Here is a 21,450-nt window from a genome sequence, read left to right as displayed (position 1 = left end):
ACAGACGTAATACTCTGACTAACAAAACCCATGTAATCGTCAAGTAGTGGCGTATTTGGACAGAACTTAAAAGGAAACGACGGTAACGTGATACATATAGACTGACAACAGTAAAAGTCACACCAGCTTTAAGTGTAGAAACAAAAGGACAACATATTGAATCAACTTGTGCTAGACGGCCAGGTGTCTCCTAAATACTGAAAGCACACTCCTGCTTCCGACAGTGATAAACTCAATACACAGCAGTTAACTAAACAATCATATAGGTAGTGGTGTTCCCATGGCTTACTTCAGCATTGATAAGTGCAAACAGACAATCGTCGAAATTACATTCTTAAGACGGGCATCAGCGAATCCACATACGGGCACTATGCAATATGATTCCAATTAATCAGCAGCAGAAAAGATAATTCTGTACAAAGCAGAATTATGGTCAGCCTGCTACGAAGGCGGGCACACACACAAGACAGGGTACTTACCCTTCTGACAGGTGTAAACAAGCAGAGACTGCTATACCTCTCATAAATACACATGCACCATTAACGGAACACATTTCCAACTGGACACCAAGAAATACACACTAACTGCTATTCAAAACGCATACGATGCACAGAAACTGAGACAGAATAACTGATCACTGTTGTGGAGAACTTCCCTTAAGCTATAACGTCTAGAAGATAGAACATGAGGAGAATTCTTCATCTTGCACACAACTCGATCTGGGCAGGTGAAAGCTGGGGGGCACCGTCGCCAAAAGTAAACACACCCATCCTGATGCTAGAAATCCATGACGTTCACTGGACAGTTTAACAGACAATGAAGACAAAGTATATATTATGAATATATACGGAGATTTTGACTAATAAGTAGCGCTAACATAACATCGTACGGAGGACATATTAATTGAACGCTTCGTAAGAGACACAAATAGTGTATTGATAAAACTTAAACGTGTAGATATTAACTCTTATGGATAGACACTTCAAATTGTAAGCCTATGTACAAAGTTCCATTCCAACTTCTTGGGAGAATGCTGAATTCTTGACTTCTTAAACCGTCACTCGGGAGAACTGGGTCACATAAGTCACCAGGTTACGTACGATTAAATGGCTAAACAACACAAGCAAAATTAGCAGGAACAAGTGATAAACCTGTATCCGTACTTGCCACTTGAATAAATCACAATGATGACAATGTTCTGGATTCCACTTCCGGAATGTCATATTTTCACTGGCAAATTTACCATAAACTCCTGATGCTTCCATATTACATAAAGGCACGGATATTTTGGAGTAGGACAGATGATGAAAGTACTTACTTCTGATACGCTTCACGGACATTGCGAATGAGTTGGGGGGGGCCCGCTGCTAAAGATTTAGTTGTACATAGGACACATCATTTCTGACTGCAAGTAAAGATATGGTTCACTGAAAAACATGATGAGCAGTCCACTTTGAGAATGTTATTCACTAAATATTTGAATGTACAGAAGTAACTGAACAGAGCCAAATTGAAACATACGCCTTCACAAAGATGGTTCACATGGCAGCCTGGGCTAATATGTACCTCCCAACTACATTCGGAATTTCATGCTATGTTAGATAGTGGCCCACTCACCAAAACCCATGAAACAGTTCCTTGAGGCATAAAGTGAATCACACAAATTATAAGACGTAACGATGGTGGCTGTAAATTAGAGATTCAACATTGTTTTTCAACGCGCACCAAATTAATCATGCCATGATGCCTTCTTCCTCGAATTCCAGTACCCAGAATCCCTTACGCGAACCCGCGAACATGATGCTTCGGCAGGGTTGCCAAATACAAAAGGATTACAAGAGGTAAGTAATAACTTGTACTAATAATACAATTGTAGATTCATTTACAATGGGGCGTTACAAATACTACCAGACTAACAGTGTTGCCAACCCAACAAAGTTATATTCTTTCAGAGTTACATTCGTGTGGTAGACAGTATCAAATTTACAGGTATACACGAAAAGTCTGGTGCAAAATTATACTTCACATAGTGATTCCTACACTGTACTTCAATTTAAATTCGTTGACACTATTGACTTTATTTAGCCCTGGAATCATTCCTACCTTGGAATTTTATTTGGTTTTAGGTTTTCCGTACACCTTACAAATTGTTTTTGAATGCTTTTTCAAGCAAAGATTTGTTTAAATGGGTACTTTGCCAGTAAAGCTTTGTTTACAACATAGAGTGTTGGATTAGTTATTGAATTTCCTATATATTCTACACAGATTTTATATTCACCCAGTAAGGGTGAACACATTTACATATTATACTACTTGACAGTAAAAGCATCCTAAAATACTCAAAGCATACTTTATTCATGAAGAATTACTTCTGATTGCTTGGGACATACTAATATGAGAACACACGTCCAGTACGAGAGAAGTAAGACTTACCGTGGTATGCAGAGTCGTCCCCGTGGGTGGCCCTTGGCCAATCCGTCTCCGCGGCCTCACGCAGGTTTCCCTTCTCACGAGTGCTGCATAGACAACATCCAAGGAATCACGCAGTGACGGTTGACCCGTGGGTTTGTTTATTCCAAACTCCCTAGCGCGAGGCTAGAATTCTTCAAAGTAACAATTGAGGTACGGATTCCGGTTGACAATTCATCTTAAGTGCGGGTGTTTTGATACCCGTTAGAGCCTGTGCGTGAGTTTTGGTTTTGCAAGAGGATAATATGGAGTCTCAACAAAAGTGTAAAATTATTCCCTATACAGAAGAAGAGAGGCAGATATTAATCTCGCTCGTTTATAAGTACAAGGATGTTATTGAAAATAAACAAACGAATGCCACAACAAATAAGAAGAAATGGGAAACCTGGGAGAAGTTGACCCAAGAATATAATGCGAATGTTGAAGTGACGAAGGTAAGTTTGTATTATAAAATAGATTACCTTTTGTCGTGATACGGAATATTTCTGTGTTCATCAACAAAGTACTTTCAAAGGTCTATGAGTTTCAAGGTAAATGATAATGTAAAAACATAGTGTAATTATAATATATGTATGTGAAAGCTAACGAACACACCATGGCGTCTTGATACTTCACCTTTGTATCAATACTGATAATTATTGGTCAATACTGGAGAAGTATATATATTTGGTGTAATGCGGTGAACCAAGTGAGGAAATGGTCGGCTGTGAGGGGTGACTGTAGATTACGAAGGCATTCTGATCGACCATGTTTGCGTTTCATATAGGCCTACGTACCATACAGGTTCACATTAAGTACAATGGTGTGAAACGGGAAGATTCTAGAACGCTGGCCCCCAGTTATAGGTTAGTAGCGAGGTTCGTTGCTTCCTGTACCACAGTTTGTATAGAATTTGGGGCCTCGAAAAGGTAACTCTTTACTTTGGGCAAGGCAGTGATATCCTGTCAGTACATAGTATTGCCAAACGAGCGTCAGCGAGTGAAGGCGGGTTAGAGCCCCGCAGGGCGCGTTGTTTTCTGTCTTTCCTTCTTGGGAACTGTAACTATAATTGCGTGAACCGGCTCAGATTATTTGGTTATTGTCACTGCCTTGCCTAAAATAAAGACTTCCGTCGCAAGGAATCTGTGCCATCGTATAACTCCACTGTGATGTGCTCCCGTTGGCTAGATTCTCATCGTAGGTTGTGGTAGAGCAATTCTGTTCAATCCGTTTCTTATCTTCGATTTTACTGTTGGCACTGTATCGGTTTGGGAAGGCAAATATTCCTTGCGAGTATAATCATTAGTGGGGTTAAGTTTAGAGTTACCCCTCCGCTTTTTATAAAAATCAGGAAAATTTACAGGAGAAATGAGGTAAGAAATGATAATTTGAAGTTTTTATTTGATGTTTAGGAATTTAAGTTCGGCATGAGAGTTATGTTTAATACGAGAAAAGATATGTGGAAGTTAGTACTATTTGCCGGATGCGGAAGCATTCGCGGAAGGTTTCAGCAGCATCGTAGTTGTAAAATATGGCGAATATGGCGAACAGGTGTAATGGATGCTCAAAAATAATAAAGAAAATATTTTAACTTTTTGTAAAGCCAACGGAGTACTAAAGTTAAGTGAAATGTAAGAATTTTTAATACTTTAAGCACTGTTTTTTGTATTTTGCAAAGTCCAAGGACACCTACAGACTGGAGGGGCAACTCTAAACTTAAGCCCATTAGTGTTATTTTGATTGCACAGTGGATACAAGAGGGCAAATTCTCTGTAAGGGACATACGACTCTTCAACTGAACTAACCAAACCTAACCTACTCTACTCTACTGTAGCCAACATTACGATAATTTCCCAACGCTAGCGTAGTCTACGTAAGTGGAACAAAACACCCATGTAGGTTTATTTTCTGCGCACCACTCGAAATAATTGTTGAAAAATTGTAATTCTTTCACCGATTTCCTTCTTATTGTCTCCCAAAACTTTTGTGCTGAGCTAAATGAAAATATTTTACTCGGCATAGCATAGACACAATTCAAGGGAACCACCAGAAGTAATTATTGAAAATTACAATTCTATTTCAATTGGCTTATAAATACGGCTTCCGGATGTATGGCATAAGAACTACAATGCAAACATAAACTAACCTATGCTAGATGGCCACTAAAAAGCACGAATGTTGAGTCAGAACAGGGCGAAGCTGGTGAGCACACGGTAACGCGGAGGTGCGTCGGAAGAGAGCATACGCGTCAGTGATGGTGGATATACGCGTAAGCGAGGATACTGAAAGGAAGTGGGTTTTGATAAAGACACGAATTTCAATAACTTGTCATGGTTGCGTACTAGTAATGCTCCAGTTGTAAACATAAAATACAGCTTCTGTACACTGTGCAGAAATACACCGCCGGGGGATAATAACATCTAATAGCGTCATCTTTCATGTGCATTCACTTATTTTATGCATTCCAAAGCACTTGTAAAGATTTTACACTAGTAACTCTACACTTGTAAACCTAAAATACAGCTGAATTACTATGTATAAAGTTCTGTGGCCTTCAGAAATGTGTTCCTTATAAGTATGTCTTTTCATACAAAGTAATCAATTTTACCTGTAAATCTTCCAAAATGTGGTGCGCAAAAACTGCACCAGCACCCAAACGCCGTGGCAAAAGCACTGCAGGAGGCTTAGAAATTCTGACATTAGTGCTGTAGTGGATCGATTTGGAAAAAAAAAAAAGTACAAAAATGTACTGCATTCGGTTATATTTTCTTGGATTACATTAAGTTACGCTAGATTGTTACGTTAGGTGTGAAATATTAGTATGTGGGTCAATAGTATAAGTAATAGTAGTAGGAACGAATTAGAAGGGTCCGCAGGGGTTGGTTGGGTTCTGTTCTCGACATGAAGGGGGGAAATTAAAGGCTTGCCCAAATTTTTCTGTACATTACAATTTATACAACCGTATAGTAAAACAAGTGTATCTCTCCGCGAAATAGTCCACCCGCCTCAATATACAGTGCCGCTAACATCAATAACACCCAACAAATACAACCAGCTCTTTGACTTTGTTGTTCTCCTTACCCGACTTTCACTCATTCTTCCTCACAAACTTAAATAAATTCTCGAATTGACCCGGTGAAGTTCCTAAAATTGGTCAGGCGATACAGCACTTAACCCTAAATTCCGGACCCCAAACTCTATATAAATACCAGGATCGGTTTAGATTTTTAATTATTGATAATTTTTATTTCGTAAATGAATATCTTGTATATTATCGTAATTAGTGAATCATTTTATTATTGTGTAGTTCACCTCTCTGTATTTCGTTATTAATCCTGAATTTTTATATCGTTGCATGTCATAATGTAAATTTTGTGTCTACTGAAAATGTAATTGGAAATGAAACGATGCTTGTACAGTTCAGGCGGTCCAGAATTTCCTACTAAACTCCTATTTCACACACTGTTTGTCCTAGTGATGTAGACTACGCTAGCTTGGGAAATTATGTTGGGATAAAGTAGTGTAGCGTAGGTTAAGTTACAGTATCTGTAACTTTTTACATTTTCGACGTGGAACTTACAAATTTTAAAAACATTCTTTACACAATTACGAAGAAAATGTATAAATTCAGTGCTTTTTCACAAATTTTCTCTAAGTTTGCTGTTTATTGGACCGCATTGACTGCTCAAAACCCACAGATTTTTACAACTTGCACACGTGTTAAAGAAGTTATAAGTTGAATTACTTTTATCTGGTACCAAAATATTACTTCGGGTTCACTCGAGCAGACGGTTCTACCTAGTACAAAATTTATAGGTAGAATACGATCTACAAAATTTATAGGTAGAAACCTTTTTCGTGAAGGAATAAGAGTGTAAATATGAATAATTTTTGTCAGTGCACAGCATATTGAAATGACTTTTTAGTGATAATAAAAATATTGTAAGTATGGACGTCCACTATCCTTGTTTATCCGTCGTTAACGCCTGCTCCGTACGGACTCACCCCTCACTAACGCCGGGCCACCCCTGCTGCGCTTCTGCTCTGACTAAAATCGCATTCGTGCTTTCTAGTGGTCACATAACACAAGTTTGTTCGTGTTTTATGCATTGCCCTCCTGAAGTCAATCTGCTAATAGTGATGGAGCTTCTCATTTAGTGCCTGCTCTTCTAAAAGAAATACAAAGTTCTACTCTAACCTGAAAATGTAAATGTGTCAAAATTTGGTAGAACCGTCTGCTAGAGTTATGCCCTTATTTCAAGAGCAGAACCCCACTAAATAACTACATACTTGGAATAAAGAGGGTATTTGGATAAAAAAAAAAGCAAGCAATATAATGAAATCAGACGCTTTCTAAGATCTTAAGTAAAGACTGGATAACATTAATAATTGAAGATAATTTATTACAAGTTGCAATAATGTGTTGGTGACATATAATTTTATTGTCAACTCAAATACAAGAAATTTAGGTATGTCTGTATGCTCACTCAAATAGTGCATTTTACAGGGTCAACCGAAAGTCTTAAGACAGTCGAATAAATTTTAATATGCAGCAGAGAGGAATGAAAGTCCTAGAAATATTATAGGTAAGGGAGAAAATGTCACAAACCGTGCCGCGTTTCCGGCATCCATCGTGGATTCGACTTCAAAATTTCAAACGGGTAGGGGGGAAGGTTTTAGAATGTTAGTCTCCACGTGGGTTAGTAACCAGGTTGGTTCCTTTCTGTACCACAGCTCATTACTTAATTCGCACAGTATCGCCGAGCGAACGAGAGCGAGTGAATGCGGGTTAGGAGCTCCGCAGGCACGTTGTTTTATATCTTTGTTACAACTTAATGGAGAAGGGGGACCAGTGTTATAGGACCTTGCCGGGAAAGGGTATGTGTGACACATCATCTATCACCAGAATTTTCTCAAATTCAGATGTAATTGTTTTTTGTGTATACCTAACGGTTTTTGAGATATTTAATGAAAAATGCCGTTACAATGTTTCACATGCCGCCCATGCTGTTCAGTTGCCAATGTTAATCTGTGCTCCAACTCTGCATGAACTTTTGGACAACGTTTTAGGCTAAATAGAGGCTTCACGGATTCGACTCTTCAGGTGCTCAATATCCCGTATCTTCACTGAGAAAATCGTCGCCTTCACGTGGCCCCATAGATGAAAACTAAAAGGCGTAACATCAGGCGATCGTAGGGGCCACTCAACTCTTCCTCAGTGTCCAATCCACTCCCCTGGAAATTGCTGATCCAGATAAGCCCTAACATGTATTCCATATTGAAGCGGAGTCCCGTCTTGTTGAAAGAATGTGGTAAAACTACCGTCCTTGGATAACAGTGATGGAAGCACATTCTTTTGCAGTAATAGGAGATAACCATCTCCAGTTAGAGCCTTCTCAATGAAGAAGGGCCCTATAATTCTCGTTCCTCAAATTTCACACCATACCATCGTATTTAGTGTTCCTGCCATTCTGCTGGGATCAGTCCAATGCGAATTGACATCACACTAATATCGCCGGTTTTGCTTATTAACTTCGCCATTGACGTAAACAATGGTTTCGTCAGAGAAAGTGTCTAATTTGAGAAACACAGTGTTTCTTCGATTTGTTACGTGACCCACTCTGCAAATTGTACTCAACGATAAGGGTCATCTTCAGTAAGATACTGCCTTAATTGCTGTTTGTACAGATGTCACTTGTTTGATTTTTAAGTTTCCCCTCATGCATGTATGACTCATTACACTTTCCATGAATACATGGCTTGTGCTCCTTTGAGGACTTTTGTGAAAGGACGCTAACACGGCTATTGTTGTTGCTTCGTCAGTAGAGTTTTAGATCTACCCATCCGGGGCCTGTCTTCAACAGTTCCTGTATCCCTGAATTTGGATAGGGGGGAGGGGTGGCAACTGTGTTGAATGAATATCTCAGAATAACGATGGTTGAAATCCTTTCCGATGACTCTCACATTTCGTTCGCTCGACATCAGAACAACCTTCGTGTCGGGCAATCTTCAATTAGTAAACCTGAAACGAAAAAACAGGAAACAAAGTATTAAATACCTTAAAAATCGTTGGAAATAGACAAAAGACAACCACATATCTGAATTTCTGAGAAAATTCTGGTGCTAGATGATGTGTTATACGTACCCCTTCCCATTTGAAAGAAATTCAATCAAAGATGGCGGATATCAAAATGGCCGCGCGTATGCAGTATGATCTGTGACTTTTCCCCCTTACTTACAGCATGTCTAATGAAATTTCATTCTTGTCTGTTGTATATTTTAAAATGTGTGCAACTGTCGAAAGACTTTTGGCTCAACCTGTATTTTAAATTTATATTGCCAAAAAGAATAATGCGTGTTACAATAAAGGAAATAGCACAGAATTTATATTCTTGAGCAATTTATGTATTTATTTAATTCGTTTTATCCGTTATTTATCGTTTATTTTATTTATTTTATAGCGCACCACCAAGCAGCTTAGAAAGTGCTGGGAAGGCTTGAAAGCGAAGCGCAGGCGGGAAAAGGCCGAAGTGCAGGCTTACAGGATGGGGACTGGTGGTGGTCCTTCATGTCCTCCACCACCAGAAAAACCGGAAATCGATTTAATAGTACCATATATTGGCTATTACGTCCCAAACACGGTTGATTCTGATGCCATTGCAGATAAAACGCAGGACAATGATTGCATTGAAGGGGAAGATTATGTAGAAGATACTGTTTTAAAAGATACTGCAAATAGTGATGGGCATAAAATGACGGTTGGACGATCTGATGAAGGTACGTTTTGTTTTCTAAATTTACTTAATGCTGTTCGCTAATTTATATTCCATGGAGAAATATCCATGATTGTACAGAAAAACAGGATCATACGATATACTTACGTAAGAGTATACAGTCAAACCACTTTGATAGCATATTATACACGTAAGCCCCTCAGTTTCATTCAAACTCTCATCGCGCACCTAGGCTCTCCCACATATATCATTTACGATAATTGAGGGGCCGCGGTGGCTCAGTGGTACAGCGTTCACGTCTGGTGCTTGAGGTCCCGGGTTTGATTCCAGCCCCCGCCAAGTGAACTTTGTGATGGACAAACATTGTTTGCTTAAAATTACGTAGTTGCGAGAAACTTTTAAAGGGGCTGTTGCTTTTCTTTATTCCTTTGCACTTGACCAACAGTTTTTGATATTGTGATTACTACAAGTTTCTGCGATTCCATGACTTTTGGCAGTATGGCCAACTTTAACATTATTATTACTCCAGAACGGCTGAAAATACCAAATTGCTGTAAACGGAATTATGGTTTTTACATCTTTTGGAAAGAATATGCGTGATTATATGTATACCTATCTCAACACTTTTTCGAAATAAACCTCTTTAAGAAAGTTCAAATTTTGAATGAATTGTCCCACCTGTCTCACTTCCTATTGTAAAGACCTACAAAGTTGGGACCTTTTTGGATTTGTTGTTACTGTAGCATCCTTAGTTTACAACACTGACCAATAAGTTCGGTATTGTATGTTTTGTTCCGTATGTAGAACTGCAATTTGTAATCACCTGACGTAGTGCCTTTTGAAAAACAACTTTATGTTCGGTTGACAACACTGTTAGTCTGATTGTATTAGCTAGTATGTTAAACGATGTCTCCCTGCCGACATTTGAAGGGTGCAAACTTTCAGCGTAGTTTGTCTTAAAAGTTACAAAGACGTAACAAAGTAAATGGACCATCCTGTATATAAAATCAGGGGTAGGAGACAAGCTGTAATAGTATGTGATGTAATAGATTTACATGCTACTGAAGCAATATTTTATTGGATGGAATTGCAAATATTTTATAAATAATATCCTTTGTTGTTATATAGTAAGGCCATCCTAAAGTTTTTATGTTCAATTGATTTTCCAAGTCTGTAAGATACCGATACTGGAGAATATTCAACTGTTACGTTATCGGAAGGTTTTAAACGGTCGCTTATTTATTTTCCTGCTTCATAGAAAATGAAAACTGGGTTTTATTATTAATGGAACGAAATTCTTTGCGTGTTTTCTGTAACTTTTTTTGTATACGTTGGATTCTGCCTGTAAATTCAACAATGAATTAGGATGTTTTACTCGGTTTTGTACTATGGTTCATTACTTTAAATTAAAAATTAGAGGACTCCATGAAGTTATTTATATCGTTCATCATAATTAAATTAATTACCAATTTTATTTTGTATATTTCACAGAGGCTGATTGTAGTACTTCGACACAGACACCCCCAAAATGTACATCCCAAGGACGTGTGACACCCCGCTCAAAAGGGATAAAATTTGAGCTTTTGAAGGAAGAATGCAATCAGAGAATTGCAAAAATTGTGCAGAGTGCTAGCCGACAAAAAGAGATAGATGAGTTGAGGCTTCTAGAAGCTCAACAATTGTTAAGATTTGCTACGGCGAAAGCTGAGAGAGAAGAGCTGGCGCTGCAGAATGACAAAGAGAAACTTGAGTTTGAGAGGAGGAGGAGAGAAATAGAATTAAAAATTTTAGAATGTAATTTAAAGAAGAACACTGCATAAAATTATGTAAATACTGAGTAAGAAATACATAAATTGATTTGACTTGTGGTATTTTCCTGTTTGATTTGAGCTGTGTTCCATTTCATGTTACTTTAATGGTAACGGCTTTCTCTACCCGAAAATATAAAACTTCTTTCTGGTATTAGGTATCGTGAATGATTAATATAAGAAAGCAGTGCTATATTCGAAAAATACAGTTCATAGGTTTAAGAAAAGAAGTTCAAGAAATTTTGTGATGAGGTAATATTTGCATAACTCATTGTAATTAACATTCTTCTTTTTTCTTCATAATCTTTTAATCATAAATTCAGTTTTAAGATGTATGTGAAAATCCAGGGAAAGTATGTTTCTAACTCGTATATTTATCTGGTATATTTTCAGAAACAGATTGTTTAATAATAGTGATACATTTTGCGAACTATTTCCTGGAAAATTGCTGCAACGATTTTATTTATACTCTTTCATAAATAAGCACATAATAGGCCTACAATATAGCACAATATACTTTTCTCGAAAGAGTCCGGAAATGGTAGTCATCTTGTTTTCCTACTTACTTTCCGGCAACTTGTAATTAGTGCTCTCAACGGGCCGGGTCAGCTTGAAGACCGACCCGACCCGTGACCCTAATTGACTGACTTGACCCGATGAACCCACCCCAGTGACTCGACCCGAGCTGATTCCAATGACCCGACCCGACCCGAGTCTGGTCATCCCGACCCGTTTGAAAGCACTAGAAATGGTCGTGCGGCAATTTTTCTTTTTTCTCGATCACTTTGCATGGATTGACCCATATACATCTTAGGAAATATTTGGCACCTTTGAGGTTTGGTTATTTCTTTTTATAACTGATACTAATGTCCGACCTAGGAGAATTTTTTTTTTCTTGCTTTAGTTCTATGTGACGAAATTTTTCTTGAAGGTCAGTGTTCTCCCCTGCTCGGAAGGCAGTAGGAAGAGTCTCTTGGCGGAAACAAAAGGAAATCGTTAAACTACAATGATAAGGGTTGAGGAAACGGGAGAACACCTGTGATTTCTTCCCACCCTTCAACTTTCATTCCAAAATCGGTTCTTACAAACAAGTAGCCTAGAGGGTGTCCGGGGGTTCTGGACCCCCCTTCGAGACCAGAAATGAAAAAAAAGATAAGGAAGGATGAAACAAAAAGAAATGAGAGAAAGAACAATTAGCGTTAAAAATAAAAAGAAAGAGCAAGCATTTGGTTACTCTTTCTTATGAGGAGATTTGTATTACTTGCAATACATGGTGGCGAATGAGCGGGATATCCTGGAAGTCAGTAAATTTGAAATTTCTAGAAAAGTTACGTAATTTTCAGAGTTTCTGCTACTAGTCAGGGAAATTTCAAGCTTTGGAAAGCATAGTGCCATTCTGTAACAGCGTAGACATCTTTTTATCACAATTTTTCGTCATTGCTTCTCTGCAACATCAAACATGTTATTTTAAAAACGGTTTTCTACTGCTCCTTTAACCTGTCACTTGGAGCAGACAGTAGTTGAAGAAATGATGAAAACAAAACAGATATGTGGAAAGGAAGTTCTTTTAACATTTGAGTCAGCAGAGAAGGGAACGCTAATATTTTAAAATATTTTGCAAGACATTATTGAATGTGTACTTTTTATAACAGTGAATATGTGCTTTTTATAATAGTTGAGGTCATAATGAAAGGAAAATTGTTATATTTAAATGAACAGAGGAAGGAACGTTCATATCGTAAAACCTTTTTCCATACTTATTTTCATTGCTTTACTTGAGATTTCTTCATAGTTTATTAAAATACTTACTAACATACCCTCATTTTATTGTTCTAACAAACCAATATATGTTGCCAGTAAGGTAGTTTAGATTGATGGAGCTCCTGGGCCTTCAGTATTTCGTTACCCTCCCCCCCCCCTCCATTCCGAAATCCTGGCTAAACGAACCAATATATGTTCCAGTAAAACAGTTTAGAATAATCCAGCCCCTGGTGTGATGACTACAATACTTCATGCCACGTACCCCCCCCCTTTACGAAGTCCTGGCTACGTGCTTGGTTCTTATGATTCCGGGACCCGAGCCACTTGGATTCTTCTTTCTCGGTAATTAAAACATATTTTACAGTATATATAGTTGCAAGTAAAAAGATACATAATATGAATTTTGTAATTGGAAATTTAAAAATACAGTATGATAATTAATAATAAAGTACTAATTTTATTTCATCACTTTCAGCCCAACAAATGAAATTCAAACAATTCGCACCCAGAGTCTTGGTCATCAATACTGCGTCTTATTCTTTGTCTTGCACAGTCAAGTCTTGATCCTGCATTTCGTAGTCTTGATGGTCTTTCATGCTATACAGGAGCCAAGAATGCTAGCCTCATCGGTACAAATGAAGATCAAGTGTGATTTTGATTATGGTCTTTCATACTATACAGAAAGCAAGCAAATATGCTCATCGATACTTGGTGATAACCAAAACAAGGCCAAGAGCAATATTACTATGCACTTCGCCTTGTATATCCAATCTTTATCTTGGTCTTGTATCGATGTTCTTGGGCTTAGTGAAATTAAATGAAATATTCAGTTTAAGGTGCCTCAATTCTGCATGGGCGAGGGAGATGGTGATGATGAGAAATGAATGAATTCGAGGAATGAAGAAAGTGGGAGGAAACAAGAGAACCCCGAGAAAACCCACTACACGGCGTTTCTCCACCACAAAGCCTACTTAGCACAAGCTGGGATCGAACCATGCGCATCACGCACCAGAGGCGAATTTTCTACCACTGAGCCACCGCGACCCCGCTTGGGCTTGGTCTTCAATATCCAATCTTTCTTTTGACCTTGCTTAAACAACTTCTAGTTTTGTTCAAAATCCAGACTCCATATTGGCGTAAATATTGCAGTCGATTGGAAAGATCAATCTTCCACATTTAAAAATTAAAGTACACTCAAGTACAAAAATAAGCACTTACCATAAAAACACTAGCTGCAAGTATTCAAAATAGATTTATGGTTTCTATAAAATTAATTGAAAATTCCTATTTTTAATTAGGCAGCTAGTGAAAAACAGCAGCTTTCGACTCCAGCCGAGTTTAAGCTCAAACTAAAAGCAAGAAAATATGCTCATCGCTACCAATGCATGCTAAACTCAATTGACCAAAGTGATCGGACCTGACCCGACCCGTTTGAGAGCACTACTTGTAACTATTTCATATTTAAATATTTCATCAATATTAAGTTCAGTAAGTAGTATCATTCATTTATATCACAAATATTCAAAAAGATGTATCGGCATTTTTACTAGTGGATGAAGTTGGAAAGTTGCAAATTAAGTTTGTGTTGAGAGTGTAATTTTTCTTCGATACGTAGGTCCCATGCACAGTAAATACAGGATTTTTTTTTTTTTAATGACTATACTTCTTCACTTCTTTGTAGTTGTTCAAAAGAAAATGAAACACTTTCTCTAAACAGATTGCTTTTAAATTTTTGGGTGGTAGGCACAGCTATTACGTCACTTAACTTCCTTATGGTAAAGTTACACCATAAAGGTTACATTATTTATAGAAGGTATTCAGGAAGAAATTCTCATCACTGGAAGAGGTAATATCGTGTTAACTTTGAACTTAATTTACTACAAACTTGCTCTCGATTGTAGTTGTCGTGCAAGTAGTTCTTCCTTCCGCTAGGAAACACTACCAATCAATATCTGCTAAATTAGATCCGAACATTTTCACATTGGACTTCGGTCACTCAAGATGTGATTTAAGGCTATAAAATTGTGTCCTTTCTGTATAGTTTAAATTTGTAATGCACACAGCTGCACAGTCATAAATTCTGCAAGGCTGTCTTCTTGTAAGAATATAATTTGATAATGATTTTGCAGGGTACTTTTAATACTGATACTATGTGTATAGTCGGGAAATGCATATCTGTGGTAAACGTCATAGGAAAAGAATTATAAATACGAAAATTAGAATGAGTAAAACAAAATCTTGATAAATGGACGAGGAAGTTTTATTTTCGTTTTATTGTTCTTATTTACTGCTCTTTTGACATGAAATTTGCCACATACATGTCTTTGCCGATTATACACAAACTAACATTATAAAAAATACCGGGCGAATTATCAAATTATATTCCTACAACAACATATTTATAGACATGCGACAATAAATTTGGACATGAGTGTACATATTTTCCACTTGGTAATGCACTTAGAAAAGTCACTTTGAGCGGATAAATCATTCAGAGCACAAAATTCGTGTAAACTTTAGTGCGATTTCGCTTGGGTTTCTCACGACACAGCTAAATTTTCCAAACTGAAAGCTCCACTAAAATATTTATAAATCATCTTATAATATTATGGGTAGAGAGTACATATCTGATTCATATTATAATAGTTGTATTTTCGAATGATAAACGGTATGTTGTATTGTTAATCGTGAGAAGGTATTCCAGTAATATTTGATAATATTCCCCTCAAAAAATAGCATTTTGCGGTTACTGGGTGTCACCACTTTCGGTAATGAAAATTTTTAATCCCTGATGAAGGAATATGCATAAAACTGGGAAAAAAATACGTATATTTCCTTTAAATGAGATTTGTTTCTTTCTGTAAACGTCTGACTATTCAAAGATATTTCTCGACCGAGAATGTAATATCTACAGCAAAGAAAAAATATATCCTTGTGGTACCTAGCTAGTCTTAACCATATAGTTTGATGCATAGTCCTGCAAGAAAGGTCTTGAAGAGAACGATAAAACAGCATTACTTTCACTTAGAGATGCAAGGGTTCGGAAAAAACCCGGCTTTTTTGGGAAAAAACTCGGTTTTTTCTGCTTCGCTTTTTTGCTTGGGAAATTTTGGTCTTTTTTGAAAATTCTGCTTTAAATTGATAAACCAGATTTTGTTTCGCGTCTCTACAACACAAAAACTCATTTAATTAGTGGTTGATGCCGATAATAATATAAAACCTCGAAAATAAACCATGAATTTCGAAAAGATATTTCAAACAGTTTTACTTCTCAACATATTTACATTATGAATTCCAAAGGATTAACCAATGTATATAACAAGATTTTTTTAAACCTCCTACATACAAAAGTAAGCAGGGTTGGCAAGAACCTTGGTTGTTTTTGAAAATGCCAAAAACCCGTTTTTTGGGGGGGAGTTTAAGCTAGGCTTTTTTGGTTTAAACCAGGTTTTTTGGGTTTAGATATTTTGCTTTATGTATTTATATTACATATTGACAGAAATAAGTTTGTTTCGCCTTGGTGTTATTATGCAACAACGGGGTTATGCTGGAAGAGGTCACGTAAGCTTAAAGAAGTCAGGTTAGTAAATTTCTTAAATTGAGAAACTCCCGCCCTAGCCATCGGGAAAATCCCGTCATTACTCTAAATGTAAAACAATAACGGATGAATCCTGTTATTGCTTTGCATGTAAAATTTAAAGGTCAACGTATCATAATCAGTACGCTAAAACTAAGGTATTAAATTACAAATTTAGTACGTACATATCATTGAAAGTACAATCCAAGCTAATGTTGGAAGCAACGTAGGCAATCGATAAATTTTGTGAATTTATATCAGTATATTTAAGCAACCTTGGCTTCTTTATAAAACAACAGGCATTCAGGCACGCAGAAATATACAATTTAGTTTCGTTTCGTATGTTCAGGCTTAACATCCTTACGTAATACCGAGGTTATCATGGAGAAGACTTTCGCTTAAAGTTACATCCGAACCGCTACTTTGTTTACGCATGAAAGAAGGGTTGTGGTTCGACCGAGAATTGAACATGGGACACCTTGATTAAAAGGTGAAAAGGAAATAAAACTAATGCAGATGGTTTGATGTATGGAAACGTCAGCATAAAGTTCACACAATTCGCATTTTTCGTTCTTTTTTTTTCGGTTTAAACCAGTTGTTTATTTAAAAAAAAAAAGAAAAAAAACAGCTGGTGTAAACCAGCCAACCCTAAAAGTAAATACTTCTTTAAAAAAATACTCAAATAAGTAGCAAAATTCTATGTAGTATTATTACTTCAAAATATTCCATACCCTCTTTTTGAAACAAAATAAAATTAAAATAAAACATAAGAAAAATACTTAGATTTATATGATACACTTAAAGGCTGCACACCTAGAGCTTTTGGTTTTGTATATTCTTGAAATTCTACAGTTTTATATAAGCACCATCACGGTTTATTCAGTCCTCAAGTTTTCTGTATTTTTAACAAGAGGGATTGAACATGAAGGGTGTGAGGTAAGAACATGGTAACCCACAATTTTACTATTTTAGGAAATTAGAAATTTTCTGCTGCACAATCCATTTTGAAAGTCGGAAAGCTGATTTGTGACATAATACTATATATGAGGGATTAAACGAAGCGGTATGCGTTGCTGTCTATCTGGTGCTGCATAACTCAGCAATTGAAAATTTGTTAGTTACCATGTTCTTGGCTCACACCCTCCATATCATTATGGAACTCCCCCCCCCACCACCAACACCCCAAAAATAAAAAAGAACTACGGAATATATTTAAGTTAAGATAAATACAACTGCACAACAAACATGACTGAGTGGAGCTTTTGCGCTTCTATCGGGAAGTCCGAGATTCAACTCAGCATTCGACCATTCTGACAAAACATATCTTCATTCCATCTATGAAGTAGAAATAGTGCGTGTACTGTGAGTTGGCCGACTTCCTTTCTTATTGTTTTTAAATCGTTATTATTACTAATTACCAGCAGTGACGGTTTTGCGAAGGTTAGGGGGGCGGTCTTTCGGACTGAAGCCTGTTCCCCAAAATTACGGAATGTCTAAAACAAACGAAATACCTATTAGTTATACCTTTACTCATAAACTTTAAGCTGCTGTCAAATAAAAATTACGAATGTTTAGAAAAACTAAACACTAGAAAGAAAAAAAACTCTCCCAAAATACTTTTTTAAATCCGCCACTGATTCTCAGTATAAAATGATCTTCAAGGTTGTATCCGGAAGATTATCGCTAAATACATAAACGAAACGAAATACAGTATTAGTTATGCCTGTACTCATAAACTTCAAGCTCCTCCCAAATAAAATTAGAACATTTTAGAAAATGAAACAATCAGAGAAACCCGTCCCAAAGTACGTTTCTAAATCCGCTACTGATTATTTGTATAAATTAGTATTCAAGGTTGTATCCGGAAAACTATTGCTAAATCGTTGCAAAGCTATAGTATAACAAATGTGGAAGTACGGTTAGACGGATATATTGAAAAACGTACGCTTTGACGGATATATAGAAAAACGTAAGTTTAACTTTTGCGCTAGAAGCTAGAGTACTAAGCTCTTAGAAATGAAACACAGACGACAAACTGAAATGATCCCGAGAAGAAAGAAAAAAAAAAAAAATGTCGATAACTCAAAAGTTAAATAGCCTCTAAAATTGCCCTCAAATACTACATTCTTCATGTTAGCTTTAATTCGTAAAACATGTGCTCCATCCATCTTGATGGTGAATTTTAGAGCGAAATATGGCATTTAGGTCATGGAATTCTTATCTAACTATAGAATACACTATAAGAAAGCTATTTAGATAGAAAAATCATAAAATTGAAAAAAGCCAAAATTTCCAAAATTCTCGTTTTTTCCCCAAAAAAGCCGGCTTTTTATGTGAAAAAAACCATCGATTCAAAAAAGCCGGCTTTTTTGCATCTCTACTTTCACTACAATATTACTTAAGGTTATTAAAGATAACAGTTTCTGAAATAGGTCGGTGATCATACTGTATTTTTTATCATGAATACACATTCCTGAACATCAGATCTTAAAACTTGTGTATTTATCCAATTGATTTGTGTTTACATTCATTTTCGAGCTGTTTGTTCGAAAGTAATTACCTAGTGTTGAGATTTAAGTGTGTGTGATCTCAAGGTAGTTTACTGGAGTTGGCTGATATTATCTAGTGACCTGCTAGAAAAATGTCCAGCTACACTATGGCGAAGTGAAAGAACAAATTGAGTGTCATATATGACCGTAATGAAATGTAATTAATAGAATGTAAATATGTAACACAAAGACAACATTAAATTATATTAAAAATACTAATACGAAAAGCAGTATACAATAACAGAGGTACATTCAGTATACAATAACAGAGGTACATTATTTATTTCAGAAGAATATGTTTACAAAATATTGCCATGAATCCCATTCGGCACAGTAAAATACATAATTTTTACGTTCTATTTTTTAGAGATGAATGAACTGCCATTAACTAAAATGTCGTACAATAAAAGCACGGCGAACTGCATGTCCGTGTTCGTCATGAGCAACTCTCAGATCTCGACCATCATCATCATCATCTCCAAGTAACTCTGGTTGATGGTGATCATGTCCATATAACGTGTTCGATATATTATGTAAAACTGCACAGGCAACTATTACAATCGTCGCAGTTTCTACTTTAATTCCCAGTTCCTTTCTCAAACAAGGGAACCTGTTCTTCCACACTCCAAACATCCGTTCTATTGTATTTCGTGTTCTTTTGTGAGCAACATTATACCGACGCTCTGCCTCAGTCTGAGCATTGATCACAGGGGTAAAAAGATATCTTCTGCACGGATACGCATTATCACCTAAAAGGATTCCACGCAATCGACCATCTTCGAATTTTCTTTTCACTAAACTATTTTGGAAAATAGTACTGTCATGAGTACTTCCCGGCCAACGTGCAACTATGTCCATTATGTTCAGTTTAGAATCACACACTACCTGAAATAAATAAAAAAGATATACATATAGTGGAAGTCCAAACTAAAGCCACTTGTTTATGAGTATTATAACTGTCTACAAGACATTAGTGGCTACACACAGACCGTCAATGTCAAATGATGCCACTCTTTGCCAGTTTTAGAGAGAGAGAAAAAACCGAGATCTTTAGTTAAACATCCCACGATAATACCAGCAAGGGCTAAAGGGGACGGATAATGGTTGAAAATAAATGATGATGAAGTGGTGGAATGAGAAGTGGAAGAAAACGGGAAAAGCACGAGAAAACCAACGATCACAATGTCGTCCATGGCTTGAAATGGACCAATCTGCCCCTCGAACCAGAGGCGAGCGCTCTATTACTGAGCTACAGTATCCCCTTACCGTTACAAAGAGTTAGCCACTTTCCAGTAACTAGGAAATACGAGACTGTTTTGCTCTTTCTTTAAAGATGTTCAATATTACATACGAATGAAAAAAAAAATGAACTAATAAAAAGTATTAGAGTGGTGGAGCTCATTTGTTTTCTCTTTATTATATTAGCAGTAATAATGTTCTTCGATATCCTCTTTCATGCGCATAATGCAACTCTAAACCGATCTCATATCTGAAACTGCATCACACATGTGAATAATTATTCATTACACACTGCCATATAAATTCTGAGTGAGATACGTAAAAGAAATAGATAATAATAATAATAATAATAATTAAAAAAAAAAAAAACTAACTTAGAAGTTTCAGTTTGAAGGATACCTTAAAGGACTCACTTCCAGTTTTAAGTTTCAGACTTCAATGCGTACTTATACTTAGTCCTATGCAAGATTCTAATCTTTCTGCATTCATGAAAAAATTATGCTTTCATAAATACACAACTCAGTGTAATTGTTTAACATTAAAAAATTCAAACATTTACTTTAAAAATAACACAGCCTAAATTTAAAAGAACTTGATGACACTATGGCAATTGTACGAAGGGTGAATACAGTTCTTTTGTGTGTTGGAACGGCAACGTTGTAATATTTTGAGAATGCAGATTGCAAGGAAGAGTTTCTGGTAAAGACAGGGAATCATAAGTTGTAAATAAAGCTTTACAGGAAGCACGTAAAAGTATACCAAGTATAATGTTTCTTTCTTAAGGTGGAACCCCATTCTCAAGAAAGACACGAAAACATAATGCCATATAAGAGAAGTTACTTAAAATTTCCACGATAATCCATAATAAAAGATTTTTTTCTCATAAACCTCCCAAGACGACCGAGAGTAAAGCGGAGAGTACTTATGTTTTTAAGCAGAGTACTTAATGTTCTAATAAGTTCAACTCTATGTTCTCCTCATCGTTCGATGTAGGGGGCTCTTCCAAGAACCACTTCTTAGTTCTTCCTTGCTAAATCTAATAGAGGACGCGTGGAAAAGTTGAAACAGAAGACCGAAATTAAGAACATAATTTTTGTTTCGTGCTTGATATGTCTTCTTGAGTAGTGTCGCATTTTGAGGCGCTGATGTTATCAGGTCGAGTCATTTATAACTTGCGATGAAGGTAGTGAGAATGTATTGTTTGTGTCCATCCACTATGAGTCACCGAAAAAACGAGTTGTTGCTTTCCGTATAGAGAAGGGTTCAGTGAGTGTTCTGTCAAGTGTATATGCCGCATGTTACATTAAAGTTGTTTGCATCCCCTAAAATATACT

The 21,450-nt window shown here is 36.6% G+C and overlaps 1 protein-coding gene across 1 annotated transcript; it reads left to right on the top strand.

Annotated features, from left to right (window-relative positions):
- Positions 1-2,439: 2,439 nt before the first annotated feature.
- On the top strand, positions 2,440-11,130 carry LOC145676508 (uncharacterized). The gene is made up of 3 exons (XM_081747326.1): positions 2,440-2,903; positions 8,910-9,225; positions 10,674-11,130. Exons 1-3 carry the CDS (start codon positions 2,715-2,717, stop codon positions 11,000-11,002), a joined length of 834 nt encoding a protein of 277 aa, XP_081603452.1. The 5' UTR covers positions 2,440-2,714; the 3' UTR covers positions 11,003-11,130.
- The last annotated feature ends 10,320 nt before the right edge of the window (positions 11,131-21,450 follow it).

Source organism: Thermobia domestica, unplaced genomic scaffold (genome assembly GCF_964235325.1).
Source record: "Thermobia domestica unplaced genomic scaffold, izTheDome1.hap1.1 HAP1_SCAFFOLD_185, whole genome shotgun sequence".
NCBI lineage: Eukaryota > Metazoa > Arthropoda > Insecta > Zygentoma > Lepismatidae > Thermobia > Thermobia domestica.
This window is presented reverse-complemented; position numbering and strand designations above follow the sequence as displayed.